General features: G+C 44.2%; 2 protein-coding genes across 3 annotated transcripts in view; one reads left to right on the forward strand and one right to left on the reverse strand.

Annotated features, from left to right (window-relative positions):
* The window catches only part of LOC124043833 (sodium-driven chloride bicarbonate exchanger-like), a 51,082-nt gene extending 40,423 nt beyond the window's left edge, over positions 1 to 10,659 (forward strand). For both annotated transcript variants that reach the window (XM_046362858.1, XM_046362859.1), the window contains 13 exons: positions 165 to 410; positions 566 to 671; positions 1,102 to 1,263; positions 1,685 to 1,798; positions 1,905 to 2,066; positions 2,361 to 2,612; positions 2,861 to 2,929; positions 4,870 to 5,043; positions 5,295 to 5,417; positions 8,499 to 8,566; positions 8,690 to 8,794; positions 9,224 to 9,260; positions 10,180 to 10,659. In XM_046362858.1, coding sequence (XP_046218814.1) covers positions 165 to 410; positions 566 to 671; positions 1,102 to 1,263; positions 1,685 to 1,798; positions 1,905 to 2,066; positions 2,361 to 2,612; positions 2,861 to 2,929; positions 4,870 to 5,043; positions 5,295 to 5,417; positions 8,499 to 8,566; positions 8,690 to 8,794; positions 9,224 to 9,242 — 1,600 coding nt within the window. In that variant the 3' untranslated portion in view covers positions 9,243 to 9,260; positions 10,180 to 10,659. The remainder of the gene's footprint in view (positions 1 to 164; positions 411 to 565; positions 672 to 1,101; positions 1,264 to 1,684; positions 1,799 to 1,904; positions 2,067 to 2,360; positions 2,613 to 2,860; positions 2,930 to 4,869; positions 5,044 to 5,294; positions 5,418 to 8,498; positions 8,567 to 8,689; positions 8,795 to 9,223; positions 9,261 to 10,179) is intronic.
* Positions 10,660 to 14,739: 4,080 nt separating this feature from the next.
* LOC124042880 (glucagon-1-like) lies at positions 14,740 to 16,284 on the reverse strand. Its single transcript, XM_046361014.1, has 4 exons — positions 16,209 to 16,284; positions 15,946 to 16,051; positions 15,675 to 15,830; positions 14,740 to 15,290 (listed from the first exon to the last, which is right to left on the reverse strand). Exons 2-4 carry the CDS (start codon positions 16,038 to 16,040, stop codon positions 15,170 to 15,172), a joined length of 372 nt encoding a protein of 123 aa, XP_046216970.1. The 5' UTR covers positions 16,041 to 16,051; positions 16,209 to 16,284; the 3' UTR covers positions 14,740 to 15,169.
* Positions 16,285 to 16,628: the final 344 nt, after the last annotated feature.

Consider the following 16,628-nt stretch of genomic DNA (forward strand, 5'->3'; position numbering starts at 1 on the left):
GTTGCTTGATCAAATCCCTGAGCTGACGATGTAAAAACATATGTCGTTCTGCCCCTGAACCAGGCACTGTTCACAGGCCGTCATTTGTAGTGTTTCTTCTTAAATGACCTGTCTAGTTAAATGAAAAGTGTAAGGTATCGGTGAGGTTTTAACTCTCTCCCCAGGGAGTATGGATTATCCTACCTCTCACTGAGAACCTGTATAGGGCTGTGGACAGCGTTCCTCTGCCTGGTCCTAGTGGCCACAGATGCCAGCTCCCTGGTCTGTTACATCACCCGCTTCACAGAGGAGGCCTTCGCCTCGCTCATCTGCATCATCTTCATCTACGAGGCCTTGGAGAAGCTCATCCACCTGGGGGAACACTACCCCATCAACATGAACAACAACCTGGACAAACTCACACAGTACTCGTACGTTTGCACTCGCCTGCCTTTTTAATCCAGAGCTAGGCATAAATCTGTGTCCGGGAAAACATTCCTTCGAGTTCTGAACGAAGGTAACAACTTCATTTGAGATGATTGTGAAGGAGGGATTTGACGGTGACGTGTTCTATTGTTTCTATAAGGTGTTCTTGTGTTGAACCTCCGGATCCAAGCAATGCCACCATACAGTACTGGGAGCAGAACAACGTCACTGCTTCTGAGGTCTACTGGGAGGCACTCGAGGTTAAGGTACCGTATAAGAGTGTCTAGTGAAATCTGTGTAGTCTATGGGAAGGATCAAGACAAATTCAGAGAAGGAGTTCATCTGGGTCAGGTCTCGTGTCCTGAGAAAAGACAAACCTAGCCTTAATAGTACAATTTGTGGTTTAATAAACTGAATTAGAGAGCAAAAAACAGGTGTTCCTCACAAAGTGGCATACTCTCCCAGATGGAGCTGGTCCTGTGCAGAAGATTAAGGACATGTGGTGGGCTGGATTATTCTGGATTATCCCATGCCAAATCACCATAAAAGCACATTTTTTGTATTAATGTTGCTTTCTGTACTCTTAATCCAAGGCCCTCTTAACCAAACGATTTTGTAATTGACTGCATTGTCATGCACTATTAATTCCACTTGTAGTAGGGCAGACCAATCACCCTCCTCTACCTATTGTTGCAGGACTGCATGGAGAAGAGAGGAGAGTTTGTGGGCAGTGCCTGTGGCCCTCACGGACCCTATATTCCAGATGTTCTCTTCTGGTCCGTGGTTCTCTTCTTCTCCACTGTCTTCATGTCAGCGTTCCTAAAGGAGTTCAAGTTCAGCCGTTACTTCCCCACCAAGGTAAGGCAGCAGACCCAGATCCTACTGTAATCACACTGGTTTGTATCTATTATGAGTTTGTAGACTGCAGACAAGGTTTCTGTCCTTCTGCTGAGGTTTATGGTGCAGTGGAGCACTCTAGTGGTCATATGTGAGTACTGTGTGATTATGGTAGTTCAAAGCAAATTAGTAATAAAATACAGGTTTTTAATTAAGAAAAGTGTCACGCCTCCCCCACTTTCGTTGGATTCTATTAAGATTTAAGGGAGCACCACTTATCACGCTGTTTGGCCACGGAAGCCCCCCCCCCTTCCTTTTTTTGGGAGAATTGAATCCATAACCGGGGTGCTCAGTGTTTGAGTGCCCTGTGCAATCTGTGATTGATATTGAACAATGATATAGATGGTCCCTGCACTAAGACATGCACCCCTCTCTTGCACAGTTGAGAGCTGTCATCAGTGACTTTGCTGTGTTCATCACCATCTTTACCATGGTCCTGGTGGACTATGCCTTAGGGGTCCCATCTCCAAAACTAAAAGTCCCCAGTGTGTTCAAGGTGAGCTATGTAACAAAGTATTACAAGGTGATCATACGTTTTGACTCAAAATACATGTGCCATGCTGTGTAGATGCAATATCTGACAGCAATCCAAATCCTTGTAGCCGACCAGAGATGACCGTGGTTGGTTGATCAGCCCGTTAGGCGGCAACCCTTGGTGGACCACCATCGTGACAGTGATCCCTGCGCTGCTCTGCACCATCCTCATCTTCATGGACCAGCAGATCACCGCGGTCATCATCAACAGGAAGGAGCACAAACTAAAGGTACTGTAGGATACTGTAATGGCTCAGCTCAGCTCATACGGGAGGCTTTGTTCACCATAACCTGAATATACACTTTTTAGTTGGCTTTGAAGTGGTGCATGTGTAGTTGATTGTCAAATAGCGTCCAGTACTGGTTGATATGGACTGAAAAAGTCCCTTTCAGAAATCTCTTTCTACTCTGGGAATTAGTTAACATTTTGACAATATTTTCCTGAACCATTATGAAATGTTGCTGCCGCGGAATATTGAGTAGTGTATTCTCAGTTGTACTGTATTGTGTTTCCTTCCCCACAGAAAGGCTGCGGGTACCATTTGGACTTGTTCGTGGTGGGTGTCATGCTGGGGGTATGTTCCATCATGGGTTTGCCCTGGTTCGTGGCTGCCACCGTTCTCTCCATCTCCCACGTCAACAGTCTGAAGCTGGAGTCGGAGTGCTCGGCCCCCGGGGAACAACCCAAGTTCCTGGGCATCCGCGAGCAGCGCTTCACTGGCCTCATGATCTTCCTACTCATGGGCTGCTCGGTGTTCATGACCTCTGTGCTCAAGGTCAGATAGCTTCTCTGAGGAGTATTGTGTGTTGGCTCTAGCTTCTGGACTGTCCAAAATCCGTTCCTGTCGCAGTGTGATAAAAGTGTCGCTGTGTTTATTTTGCACCCAGTGTATTAGTCTGCAGTGTCACAAAGCGGACCGATGTTTTACGCTACGTTTTCTATAGTTGAATCTCACTTTTCCACCATTTCTTTGGTTGATGCTTGTATAACTGAATCATAATAGAATGTCTCTGGTCCCTTTAGTACATTCCCATGCCTGTGTTGTATGGAGTATTCCTGTACATGGGAGCATCTTCGCTCAGAGGAATACAGGTAGGAGATCACTAAACACACTGCAGTTTCTGTACAGTACATGACATTCAGTCGATATTGACTTGTAAGGTGCTGGGCCGCGGTCGAGTGGGTAACAAGCCAGGCACAAGCGACATACACTGAGTGTACAAAACATTAAAGACACCTGCTCTTTCCATGACATAGACTGACCAGGTGAATCCAGGTGAAAGCTATGATCCCTTATTGATGATCCCAATGCTGCTTGATTTTTCACTCTCAACAGTTTCCAGTGTGCATAAAGAATGGTCCACCACCCCAAAGGACATTCAATCAAATCAAATGTTATTTGTCACATGTGCCCGAATACAACAGGTGCCAGGTAGACCTTACAGTGAAATGAGAAAGTTGATAAAGTATTTACTAAATAAATTTAAAAAATCAAAGGGGAACAATAAAATAACAATAACGAGGCAGGAGGTACCGGTACTGAGTCAATGTGTGGGGGGGTACAGGTTAGTCAAGGTAATTGAGGTAATATGTACAGTACCAGTCAAAAGTTTGGACACCTACATATTAAAGGGTTTTTCTTTATTTTTTATTATTTTCTACAGGTTTTTGCTCCAACCCTATTCTAGCACACCTGATTCTACTCATTAGCTAGTTGATGAGCTGAAATCAGGTTAGTTACAACTGGGGATGGAGTGAAAACCTACAGAAGGGTAGCTCTCCAGGAACAGAGTTGGAGAGCCCAGTTTTAAAGTAATCATGGACTGTTGTTTCTCTTTGCTTATTTGAGCTGTTCTTGCCATAATATGGACTTGGTCTTTTACCAAATAGGGCTATCTTCTGTATACCATCCCTACCTTGTCACAACGCAACTGATTGGCTCTAACGCATTAAGAAGGAAAATAATTCCTCAAATGAACTTTTAACAAGGCAAACCGGTTGAATAGAAATGCATTCCAGGTGACTAACTCATGAAGCTGGGTGAGAGAATGACAAAAGTGTGCAAAGCAATCATCAATGCAAATAGTCCGGGTAGCCATTTGATTGCCATGAGGAAGCAGAGAGAACAGTCTTTGACTAGGGTGGCTGGAGTCTTTGGCAATTTTTAGGACCTTCCTCTGACACCGCTTGGTATAAATGTCCTGGATTGCAGGAAGCTTGGCCCCAGTGATGTACTGTGCAGTACTCACTACCCTCTATAGCACCTTGCAGTCGGAGGACGAGAAGTTGCCAACCAGGCGGTGATATAACCAGCCAGGATGCTCTCGATGGTGCAACAGCAGAACTTTTTGAGGATTTGAGGACCCAGGCCAAATCTTTTCAGTCTCCTGAGGGAGAATAGGCATTGTCATGCCCTCTTCACGACTGTCTTGATATGTTTGGACCATGATAGTTTGTTAGTGATGTGGACAGCAAGGAACTTGAAGCTCTGAACCTGCTCCACTACAGCCCCGTCCTGTAGTCCACGATCATCTCCGAGGTCCCTGACCTCCTCCCTATAGGCAGTTTCGTCGTTGTCGGTGATCAGGCCCAGCCAACTTGACACAACTGCGGGAAGCATTGGAGTCAACATGGGCCAGGATCCCTGTTGAACGCTTTCAACACCTTGTAGTGATGAATTGAGGCTGTCCTGAATGGAATGGGGGAAGGGGGGTGGGGTGTTCCTAATGTTTTCTACACTCAGTATACATGCCTTCCCTCCAGAGACCAGGTGTTCAATTCCTATCTCCACCTTTCCTCCTAATTCCCCTCCTTATTCTCATCTGTTTCTGTGCATGTCTGAATAAAGCATGACATGTATTTTAAAAAACAAACATAGGCTTGTAAGGCTAAGTCCCAGCACACTTGACCTACATCTAAAGCTAATTTCACAAAGACCATCTGAGGACATTAAAACACAGTACAGAAACACATAAGCCGGAATACAATGGTCCTGAGGTTGTAATGTAATCCATTGTTCTATTGCTTATCAGTTGTTTGACCGTCTGAAGCTGTTTGGCATGCCAGCCAAGCACCAGCCTGACTTCATCTACCTGAGACACGTTCCCCTGCGGAAGGTCCATCTCTTCACCATCATCCAGCTCAGCTGCCTGGTCATGCTCTGGGTCATCAAGACCTCCAATTATGCCATCGTCTTCCCAATGATGGTAAGCAAACATATTTCTGCCTTATACAGTAGATTCATCTGGATGGAGTTACCTGTATATGCCAAATATGCGAAGGCAATCTGGGTACTTTGCTTTATTTGGCCATATTTTAGATTGAAGTAAGACAATGTCTTAAGTTATACATTGTGAAACCTATATGTCTTGATGCTCTACAGAAACAGGAGATAAGGCTCCTGCCCTATGGCTGGGATTCTGTCTGTATAGTAATGTAGGGTTTGTGTTCCTTGCAGGTGTTGGCGCTGGTGTTCATTCGGAAATTGATGGATTGCTTCTTCACCAAGAGAGAGATGAGCTGGCTGGATGATCTAATGCCAGAGAGTAAGAAGAAGAAACTGGAGGATGCTGAAGAAGAGGTATGAAACAGTGGAGGCTGATGAAGGGAGGACGGCTCATAATAATGTCTGGAACGGAGCCAATGGAAAGGCATCAAACATAAATAATGTGTTTTATTGATTTGATACCATTCCACTCATTCTGCTCCAGCCATTACCACGAGCCAATCCTCCCCAATTAAGTTGGCATCAATCTCCTGTGGTATAAAAATAGCATCAAGGAATATTAGCCCTTTGGTGAGGCTAAAATAAACCTTAAAAATCAACACATGACACTAATATGCCATATATCTATCACGTTTCAAGGAGGACCCAGATACAGACAGTGTCGAAGAAACAAACGTTTATTTATAATACAGGGGCCGGAAAACCAGGGATCAGAAATCCAGTGAGGGTTCAAATGGTCCAAAACGGCAGGCAGGATCAGGGGCAAGCAGGGTCAGGGCCAGGCAGGGTCAGGGGCAGGCAGGATCAGGGCCAGGCAGGGTCAGGGGCAGGCAGGATCAGGGGCAGGCAGGGTCAGGGCCAGTCAGGGCCAGGCAGGGCCAGGCAGGGTCAGGGCCAGGCAGGATCAGGGGCAGGCAGGATCAGGGCCAGGCAGGGTCAGGGCCAGGCAGGGTCAGGGCCAGGCAGGGTCAGGGCCAGGCAGGATCAGGGGCAGGCAGGATCAGGGGCAGGCAGGGTCAGGGCCAGGCAGGGTCAGGGCCAGGCAGGATCAGGGGCAGGCAGGGCCAGGCAGGGTCAGGGCCAGGCAGGATCAGGGGCAGGCAGGATCAGGGGCAGGCAGGGTCAGGGCCAGGCAGGGTCAGGGCCAGGCAGGATCAGGGGCAGGCAGGGTCAGGGCCAGGCAGGGTCAGGTCAGGGCAGGGCAGGCAGGGGCAGGGCAGGCAGGGTCAGGGCAGGCAGGGTCAGGGCAGGCAGGCTCAGGGCAGGCAGGCTCAGCGCAGGCAGACCCAGCACCTCTCCTTCGGGCTATAACCCTCCCAGTAAACCAGGAACTGGATCCCCCTCCCCTAGGTCGAACCTTCAGGAGATGCTTCACTGTGTACGCCGGTTGGCCGTTGATGAGACGGGGGAGCGTTGTGGGCCAGGAAACGTGAGACAAGTGGCTATAAGATATGGGTTTAACTCTGGACACATGAAAGGTGGGATGTATACGAAGCATATGGGACAAAAGAAGACAAACAGCAGAGGGGCTAATGACTTTGGAGATGGGAAACGGGCCCGAGAAACCGGGGGGGGGAGTTTGCGGGATCCCACCCAGAGGGGCAGATCCCAGGTGGACAGCCTTACCTTCTGCCCTAGACGCTACCGGGGAGTCCGGGGGAGTCCGGTGGCGATCCGCTTGTCGTCGATACCTGGAGGTGGTCTTGAGGGCCGACCGGGCTCTCCTCCAGGTACGGTGACCGCGGCGGACAAAGAATCCAGGCAGAAGGTATGCCGACCTCTTCTTCTTGCTAAGGGAAGAGCAGTGGCTGATACCCTAGGGAACACTCAAAGGGTGATAGGCCCGTGGCAGAGCAGAGAAGGGTGTTGCGGGCCTATTTGACCCACACAAGCTGCTGGCTCCAGGTGGTGAGGTTGGCAGAGACCAGACAGCGCAGGGTAGTCTCTAAGTCTTGGTTGGCTCACTGCGACTGGCCGCTGGACTGAAACCCGGAGGACAGGCTGGCTGACGACCCAATGAGGGTGCAGAACACCTTCCAGAACCTTGATGAGAATTGAGGACCCCAGTCGGAGATCATGTCTACTAATAGTCCATGGATCCGGAAGACGTGCTGCACTATGAGCTGGGCCGTTTCTTTGGCAGAGGGTAGCTTGGGGAGAGGAATGAAGTTCATGGCTTTGGAAAACCGATCCACCATGGTCAGGATGGGGGTGTTGCCATCAGACGGGGGGAGACCCGTGACAAAGTCCAGGGAGATGTGGGCCAGGGACGGTGAGGGACAGGCAGAGGTTGGGGGAGACCAGACCGAGCTTGCCGAAGAGTCATGTTCTGTGCACAGACAGTGCAAGCGGCGATGAATGCGGAAACGTCAGGAACTATGATAGGCCACCAAAAGCGTTGTCACACAAAAGCCAGGGTCCTACGGGAGCCCGGGTGGCAGGCAAGCCTGGAGGAGTGGGCCCACTCTAGGACCGCGGAGTGGACCGCATCAGGCACGAACATCCAGTTATCTGGACCCCGCCCTCCCGGGGTTCGGCTGGGAACACTGCGCCTCCTGAACCTGCTTCCCTAATCCTCTGCTGACTGCTATTGCCAGGCACGAGGTGGGAAAGATGGTCTCAGGTTCCGGGGTAGTAGTTGTGGGGCTATAGCGACATGACGTCCGGCTTGGCATTCTTGGATCCCAGCCGGGAGGAGAAGGAGAAGTTGAACCGGGTGAACAGTAGGGCCCACCTAGCCTGCTTGGAATTGAGGCGCTTGGCGATGTGGAGATATTCCAGGTTCTTGTGGTCAGTCCACACAATGAATGGATATTCTGCCCCCTCTAAAAAGTGCCTCCAATCCTCCAACGCCATCTTCACATGGAGAAGCAACCGATTCCCCACATCGTAGTTCCTCTCTGTGGCGTTGAGGCGGTGGGAGAAGGCGGCGCAGGGATGTAACTTGAGGTCCAGGGGAAGCCAGGGTGCTGCAGCCCCCGGATAAAGCGGCGATAAAAGTTGCCGAATCCCAGCAAACATTGCAGCTGTACTCTGGACAGAGGCTGGGGCCAATCCACCACCACTCTCACCTTCCTGGGATCCATATGTACACTCCATGCAGCGATGATGTAAACCAGAAAGGGGATAGTGGAGTGATGGAATTCGCACTTCTCTGCTTTTTACAAAAAGCTGGTTCTCCCAGAGGAGAACCTGTTGGAGAACAAAGGTTTCACTAATAATTGGGAAGATGGGCGACACCTGGAGGGGGGTGGAGCCAAGCAAAAAGACAGGTGAAACAGATCAGGGTGTGACAATATCAGTAGATAATTTTTACTTGAGATATGTAACTTCCGTTGTAATAGTTCATCTCTGCGTGTGTTTTAACAAATGTATTACATAAAGTACTAGATATCACTAGTATAACAAGTTCCTGTTGATTTTCTTATTCCTAAGGAGGAGGAGCAAAGTATTTTGGGAGAGGAAGATGGAGTAGTGCAGGTGCCGTTAGAAGGATATCAAAAGTAAGTTATCAGCCACTGTGAGTGGAAAAAATATTAATCGAATCACACTTCATGCTTCATTAGTAGTCAAATAGTTTACTGATTGTTGTGAATTATTATGCATGATTATGTCTTGTTTTTTAGGAGTGAATCCGCACTCAACATCACTGAAGAAATGTCCAGAGGCTCTTTTGGAAACACGTGGAATGTCAACTCTGACAACTCTAAAAAAGAGCTAGACTCAAAAAGGTATTGAATTGCCTTCAGTCGTGTTCATCCGAAATCAACACATTGATGTTGAAAACATCTCTTTGTTTTTTGTTTTTCTGTCCGTCTGTATAAAAATGTATGAATATGAAGCCGAATTTAAGATACATGCATGTAACTCAAACCTTCTTGCTAATTTCCCTGCGGCATCAGTTCATTTAGAATATCTCAATTTAGGATTCCTCCTCGAGTGTATTTGTGTTATAACCCATTAAAGAAACAAATGACATCTATGTACCATTGAATCCATAGAATGCCTCATATTTACCAAGTGTAATGTTCATATAAAGGATTTTTAGGAAATTGATACTGTGAGTCAGTACTGTAAACAAAATGGGTTGACGGTACATTTAGAGCTGATGAGTTGTTCCATTTCTTGACTGTATTTTCCCATTCCATCTCTATCATAAGTTCCCTCATATCCTCATAGATGCTGAATCCACCAAAGGTAAGAGTCTGATCCCTGTGCCCTTGCTTGCTCATCCTTAGTCTGTTTGGTCCGTTTTTTGAGAAAAAATAATAATGTTTTTTTTTATCTTTGCATGATATGATGCAGGACAGGAAAATGTCAATTTTTTTAAATTGATCATTTGGTTGAAACTAGATGCTGCTTATTTTGCATTCTACAAATTGTCAAGTTACATTAGAATTGTTTTAGTTCAACAACACTGAGAGTGCACAGCTCTTAGGAACTGCCAGTGTTAGGCAAAGGTAAACATTATGGATGCTAAGTCCATTAACTTTCCGCTGCTTGGAATATAAACCCATGCATATGACAGGCAGTGGAGAGTAAACATGCGCTCAGTTTAAAGTGACATGACTGAGACAGCAAGGATGTAAAGTGCATGAAAGATGCTAACTGTATCAATCAGTCTCTGCTAGCATGCCATTCATCCTTTGACTGTATGCCTCAGCCAATGGCTGTGAAGGGCAGTTTGACAAGGAGCACTATAGTACAGCATGCTAGCTGTAGGCTCCGATATGCAACAGCTAGAGAGTGACTTATTACTAGTACATCTCTCCTGAGAACTGCTCTTTCATGAACATTGTCTGAGGTCTTGCCCATCAGACCTCATACCTCTCAGCTGCCTGGAACATACAGTACAATACTATACATGTGAGTGGATTAGCATGAGGTTACTAAAGCATGTCAAATAGGAACCTAATGTTAATGTAAAGCCCCTCGCAACTGAGACATCAGTTGATGATACATTTGGGGGGCAGTTTCCCGGACACTGAATAAGCCTAGTCCTGGACTAAAAAGGATGCTCCGCTTCTTGTTGGAGCTGGACAGCTGATCGGTATAAAGTTTACGTTCTGAAGCTGTATACTTGGAAAGCACTAACAGCCAGTGTTTATACCCACAGCTTATCCAAGAACAGTGGTAGGAAAGAAAAGAAGAGAAGAAAGATGAGGAAGGGCTGCTTCGACAGGGAGTCAAGTTTATGACTTTTCCCCTTTACTGTGTTTTAAGCAAATCAATATTGTGTGCCACAGTTTACCATTCCTTTATGTTTTGTCTTGTAAATCTTTGTGTGTTCAAAAGCTTAAAACAGTCTTTTTTAAAAGTTGACGTGTCCAAAACGGCTTCTTTGTGAGGGAACCTAAAGACATTTATTTATTGTATGTATTTTGTATGTTTTTGTATTTTTTTCCAGTATCATAATATTACAGCTGTTTGAAGTTGATCAATTATCCAACTAGATAAACACTCCATTTAAAAGTTTGTGCAATACTGCAGTTAAAGACTATGAAAGCAAGTATATATATACAGTGGGGCAAAAAAGTATTTAGTCAGCCACCAATAGGGCAAGTTCTCCCACTTAAAAATATGAGAGAGGCCTGTAATTTTCATCATAGGTACACTTCAACTATGACAGACAAAATGAAGGGAAAAAATCCAGAAAATCACACTGTAGGATTTTTTATTCATTTATTTGCAAATTATCGTGGAAAATAAGTATTTGGTCAATAACAAAAGTTTATCTCAATACTTTGTTATATACCCTTTGTTGGCAATGACAGAAGTCAAACGTTTTCTGTAAGTCTTCACAAGGTTTTCACACACTTTTGCTGGTATTTTGGCCCATTCCACCATGCAGATCTCCTCTAGAGCAGTGATGTTTTGAGGCTGTTGCTGGGCAACACGGACTTTCAACTCCCTCCAAAGATTTTCTATGGGGTTGAGATCTGGAGACTGGCTAGGCCACTCCAGGACCTTGAAATGCTTCTTACGAAGCCATTCCTTCGTTGCCCGGGCGGTGTGTTTGGGATCATTGTCATGCTGAAAGACCCAGCCACGTTTCATTTTCAATGCCCTTGCTGACCATATGACATTCTCCCAATCTTCTTCTTGATCATCCAAATGCTCTCTAGCAAACTTCAGATGGGCCTGGACATGTACTGGCTTAAGCAGGGGGACACGTCTGGCACTGCAGGATTTGAGTTCCTGGCTGCGTAGTGTGTTACTGATGGTAGGCTTTGTTACTTTGGTCCCAGCTCTCTGCAGGTCGTTCACTAGGTCCCCCCGTGTGGTTCTGGGATTTTTGCTCACTGTTCTTGTGATAAATTTGACCCCACGGGGTGAGCTCTTGCGTGGAGCCCCAGATCTAGGGAGATTATCAGTGGTCTTGTATGTCTTCCATTTCCTAATAATTGCTCCCACAGTTGATTTCTTCAAACCAAGCTGCTTACCTATTGCAGATTCAGTCTTCCCAGCCTGGTGCAGGTCTACAATTCTGTCCTTTGACAGCTCTTTGTTCTTGGCCATAGTGGCGTTTGGAGTGTGACTGTTTGAGGTTGTGGACAGGTGTCTTTTATACTGATAACAAGTTCAAACAGGTGCCATTAATACAGGTAACGGGTGGAGGACAGAGGAGCCTCTTAAAGAAGAAGTTACAGGTCTGTGAGAGCCAGAAATCTTGCTTGTTTGTAGATAACCAAATACTTATTTTCCACCATAATTTGCAAATAAATTCATTAAAAATCCTACAATGTGATTTTCTGGATTTTTTTCTCATTTTGTCTGTCATAGTTGAAGTGTACCTATGATGAAAATTACAGGCCTCTCTCATTTTTTTTTTTAGTGGGAGAACTTCCACAATTGGTGGCTGACTAAATACTTTTTTGCCCCACTGTATGTATATATATATATATATATATCATTGATGAATTCATCTAGGCAAAGTCAAAATGTACTTTATGCATGACGTTTTATTTAATGAAGTATTATAAAATATACTGCATCTGCTTGAATTTCAAAATGCGATAAATGCGAAGGAAAATCTACAGTATCTGTGTTTGAGCATTCGCATTATGATTTCAGCTTTTTGCAAATTGTCTTTAAGCTTTGAATATTGTATTACTACCAATAAAATGTATTACTACCAGCAAGGAGATTAGTTGAAAATAGCTTTTTATTTATTTTATTTATGGTTGGCAACATGTTCTTGTACAAAGAGCAAGCATTGCATTAAGCATTTGAATAGTAAAAAGCCTGACTTAAGTTGTAGAATACTGTTATGCATATCAATAGATAGTATTGAAACAAAGAAGAAAATAAAATCCTGGCTTTAGTTGAAATCAAAATATTTGTTTTCATAGTTCTACGGCCAAAGTTGAAATAGTTGCAGTTATTGCATTATATCAATATTTTTCATGCTGCAAAGTACATGCTTGTGTTTCATTTTACGTTTGTTGTTTGTCATGGGCCATTGTGTGTGCCCAGGAATGATTGTCCATTCAATAACTAAAGATGAAGCTCAACTAATACTTGAAGGCGTCTGCTAAAGGGAGACATACATGGCTATAGAAACAATTGCAATAGCACTTTTTCTAGAAGGGGAAAATGTATAGTATATTTATTGTTATAACATTTTTGAAACTATTTCCTTTTTACAATGACAAAAAAATGTATTTGTTCACATATAATTCGCCATGCCTATTTGTCTATAATACATACCCGTTGCTTCATTTTAAAGTATCAGTATCTGCAAAATATTTTAAAATCTCTTGTTGAACATTTCTAGTACTACTCGTTACTCATTTTTACTTAGCTCGGGAATGAATTTGTTTAAATAGTCACTCAATCAGTTTTGTTTGTGACCTAAATCATTGTAAGGAAATATGGCACTGGAAATCATGATGTTGTTTCTGCTTCTAAGTTGTTATTGGTCTTTAGAGCTGATGTATTACTGTTTATGATGTATCTTGTACATGTACATTTACTATGAAACTATAAACCTCAAATGTAATACATTTATTTGAACATGTTTATTTCCACCATCAATACTACTGCATGCTGTTTGGCGTGTCTGATATGGGCTTGACACTTTAACAAATGTCCCCCAAAATAACCTTAATTCTCATTTTGAGAGAGTTTCTAGATTCACTTTGTAAACTTTGACTTATGAGAAAGCCAAGGCGTGAGGCAGTGAGGGTCTACTTTGAGTTGACCAGTCAACCGTATACACGAGGTCAGGTCACTTACATTGTAGGTGAGAGTGTTTGACAGCAATCCGCTCAACTGAGTCTTCCGCTACACTCACAGCCACATCTGCCTTGTGAGCATGAGGTTGGATAACGAGGTTGGATAATGAAGTGCACATGCTGAAGCCATTCAGTGCAGGAACTCAATTTGCCTGGAGGTAATACAATATGACTTCACTTGAACATACTATACAGAACACAACGTTATCCTCATCTACAGAAGTGACTCACTTATTAGCTTTTCTAAATTCAACAACAAAAGAACCCGCAAATGTCGATTACGACAAATGTCCAGTATGACTCTTAGAGATTTGGAATATAAATAGAATTGAGCGGGCAGGCTTTAAAAAAAAAATGTAACAGATGCTTTTTGATGCACTAGCTGACAGCTTAGAAAGCTATAGCATCCCAAAGCACGACATATATCTGGCTCATGTGACTAGTTTGTTTCCATGCCAGGAACACCCAGGAAGTGACGCCTGATTGACCACTGATCTCTGCTAGGCTGTCATTGACATAGCATTGTCTATTGGTTTCCTCAAGTGTCCTTGCTGTCGGTGCAACATCGGTAAAACGTGTTATGACGCTAAATTAGCAGATGTGACAGCACGTCTTTCCATTACCTGATTGAAATCCCTGGGTGTGTTTTCCTCTTGGTGATACGGCTGGCCTCAAGGCTGATTGATTTGGGTTCCACCTCCGTGAACACAGGGTCTCTACTTGAACATGATGTCCTTGAAGTGTTACTTATAAATAATACAATTACATCTATTATAAAAGTAAGGATTATGTTTCCACTTAATTTTTGTTTATGGGTTCATTTTATAATCCATCTCTCTCGACAAGGTGTCAGAAGCAATCAAAGGGAATGCTGGCCCATGTTGACTCCAATGCTTCCCACAGTTGTGTCAAGTTGGCTGGATGTCCTTTGGGTAGTGGACCATTAATGATTAACACAGGAAATGTTGAGCGTGAAAATCCCAGCAGCATTGCAGTTCTTGACACAAACCGGTGCGCCTGGCACCTACTACCAGAACCTGTTCAATGGCACCTACATATTTTGTCTTGCCCATTCATCCTCTGAATGCCACACACACAATCCATGTCTCAAATCTTCTTTAACCTGTCTCCTCCCCTTCATCTACACTGATTGAAGTGGATTTAACAAGTGACATCAATAAGGGATCATAGCTTTCAACTGGATTCACCTGGTCAGTCTATATCATGGAAAGAGCAGGTATTCTTAATGTTTTGTATACTCAGTGTATATATCCCCACTATGATGTTGGAATAATATTGTGAAATTGTCAATTTTAAACTTTATTTAACTAGGCAAGTCAGTTCAGAACAAATTCTTATTTACAATGACAGCCTACCAGGGAACAGTGGGTTAACTGCCTTGTTCAGGGACAGAATGACAGATTTTTCCTTGTCAGAAATGGTTGCATTGGACCTTTAAAATGTTTCCACCAAAAATAAGCAAGGTACAGATGACAGATTTTGGGCCAGTTTTACCAACATTTTGCACCTGTTATTTTTAGGAGAGTGAAAGAACATCTCACTCTTAGGCTACCCTTTAACCACAATATTCCTCTCCTTTTGTATCACTTCGAAAATCTTACCACTGATGTTTAAGTACAGAGTGAAGCATTTAGATAATACATTGTCACCGTTCTCTGTTAACAACCAAAACATTAGCATTTGACAGACAACAGCATTTCTTGTCAGGGGATTTATTAGCACGACCAGAGGACGATGCAGGTTATAAAACATGAAATGGAACAAGGGGGTCATTCTGGATGAGTTGCATTCTCTCTTGACTGCAGGGACATAAGACACTGGGGGACTCTGTGACTGAGTAGAGGAGCCCTATTCTCGTCTGCCTCGGCCATTCTTCAGCCAGGACACAAATTCCTTGGCTGCCTGGTCCTGCAGGTAGGAGCTCACGTCGCTGGTGTAGGTACCCTCTGCATGTCGTTTGATGGGACCACTGAAAACACACGGAGAGATTTTACAGTGTTGATAATAACTATTTAGAATTGATAATATGAGGATAATAAGCTAATTGATTCACGGTGCATTGTTAAGCTGATGTAGTAAGGTTTTACTGAACTGTAACTTAAAACCATATACAACCAAGATAATCACCAACACGCAGTAAATATCTGCAGTATGTCATAAAGTGTAGCAGAAGCTTATCTTTGGTTATAGCGCAGCAAAAAGCGTTTGACATTTCACAAGCCATATCTCTTATTGTAACTACTGCATTCATACAGTTTCAGTTTAAGTCTCATACTGGAAGATGATCCACTACATTGTGAAATGGAATGAGGAAGACCGACACGCAGCAGAGGAAGAAGAAAAAGACACTCACCCACTTCTCTTGGAGTTCATTAGCCACTGGACAAAGTCTTGTGCTCGTCTCGACTCAAGATATTTACTGTAGTCGTTAGAGAAGGTTCCCTCTGAATGTCTCTTCATGTTTGAAAGCTCCCTTGGCTCACTGAACATGGAGTCCTCTGTCAACAGGCTGAAAAAACAGACAAGTCAGCAGTTATAGGATGAGTATTCACAGAGAGAGAGAGAGAAAGCCTCAACCTGAATGGTGCAGAGTTCAGAAGTTGCTCCGAGTTCGAGGCTCTTACCTAGAGTTTTCCTCTGTGCTCTCCTGCGGGATCTGCCAGCTGCTCTGAACAATGATCAAGAGCAGAAGTCCAGCGAAAGAGTGGGTGCTTTTCATCTTTTGACCTCCTAGATATTAGCAGAGAAGAGAGGACAAGCTGTTTCAAATGTCAGCAATTTCAGCCAAACAGCATCACAATAGGAGATAATATAATTCAGAGAGAATTCCCGATGAGAAATATTTCAGTGGTCGAAAAGGAGTATTAGGGGGTTTGGTGCTGCTCACCTGTATTCCCTCTGTTGAGTGTGTGAGAAATGTTGGTCGATGTCTTCTGGCTTCTCTCTCTCTGGTTCCCTGGAGTTGCTTCATGGTCCCTTCTAGGTCTGGCCAGCCTTTATATAGTTGAGATGAATGACTGTTTACTCAGGTGGCACCTTCCTCACAGACGCACTAGCCCGTTTGTTACTCTCAATCCATTAGTCAGAACTCGACTCAATGCACTGGATAGATTTGCAGTCCATATTTGTTTAAAAGGAGACGTGGAAATGTCCAGAGTTAAAAGCTGTCACTTAGGTGTCGAAATCAAACATGATTTCATCCTGTCCAACAAATCCAAATACTTACATAAACATCCACCATCTGTATTCAGATAACCTGGTTTGCACTGCAGGTTCAGTGTTTATGGAATATTTCTGAATATTAAGA

This window comes from Oncorhynchus gorbuscha, linkage group LG09 (genome assembly GCF_021184085.1).
Source record: "Oncorhynchus gorbuscha isolate QuinsamMale2020 ecotype Even-year linkage group LG09, OgorEven_v1.0, whole genome shotgun sequence".
In the NCBI taxonomy this organism is placed as follows: domain Eukaryota; kingdom Metazoa; phylum Chordata; class Actinopteri; order Salmoniformes; family Salmonidae; genus Oncorhynchus; species Oncorhynchus gorbuscha.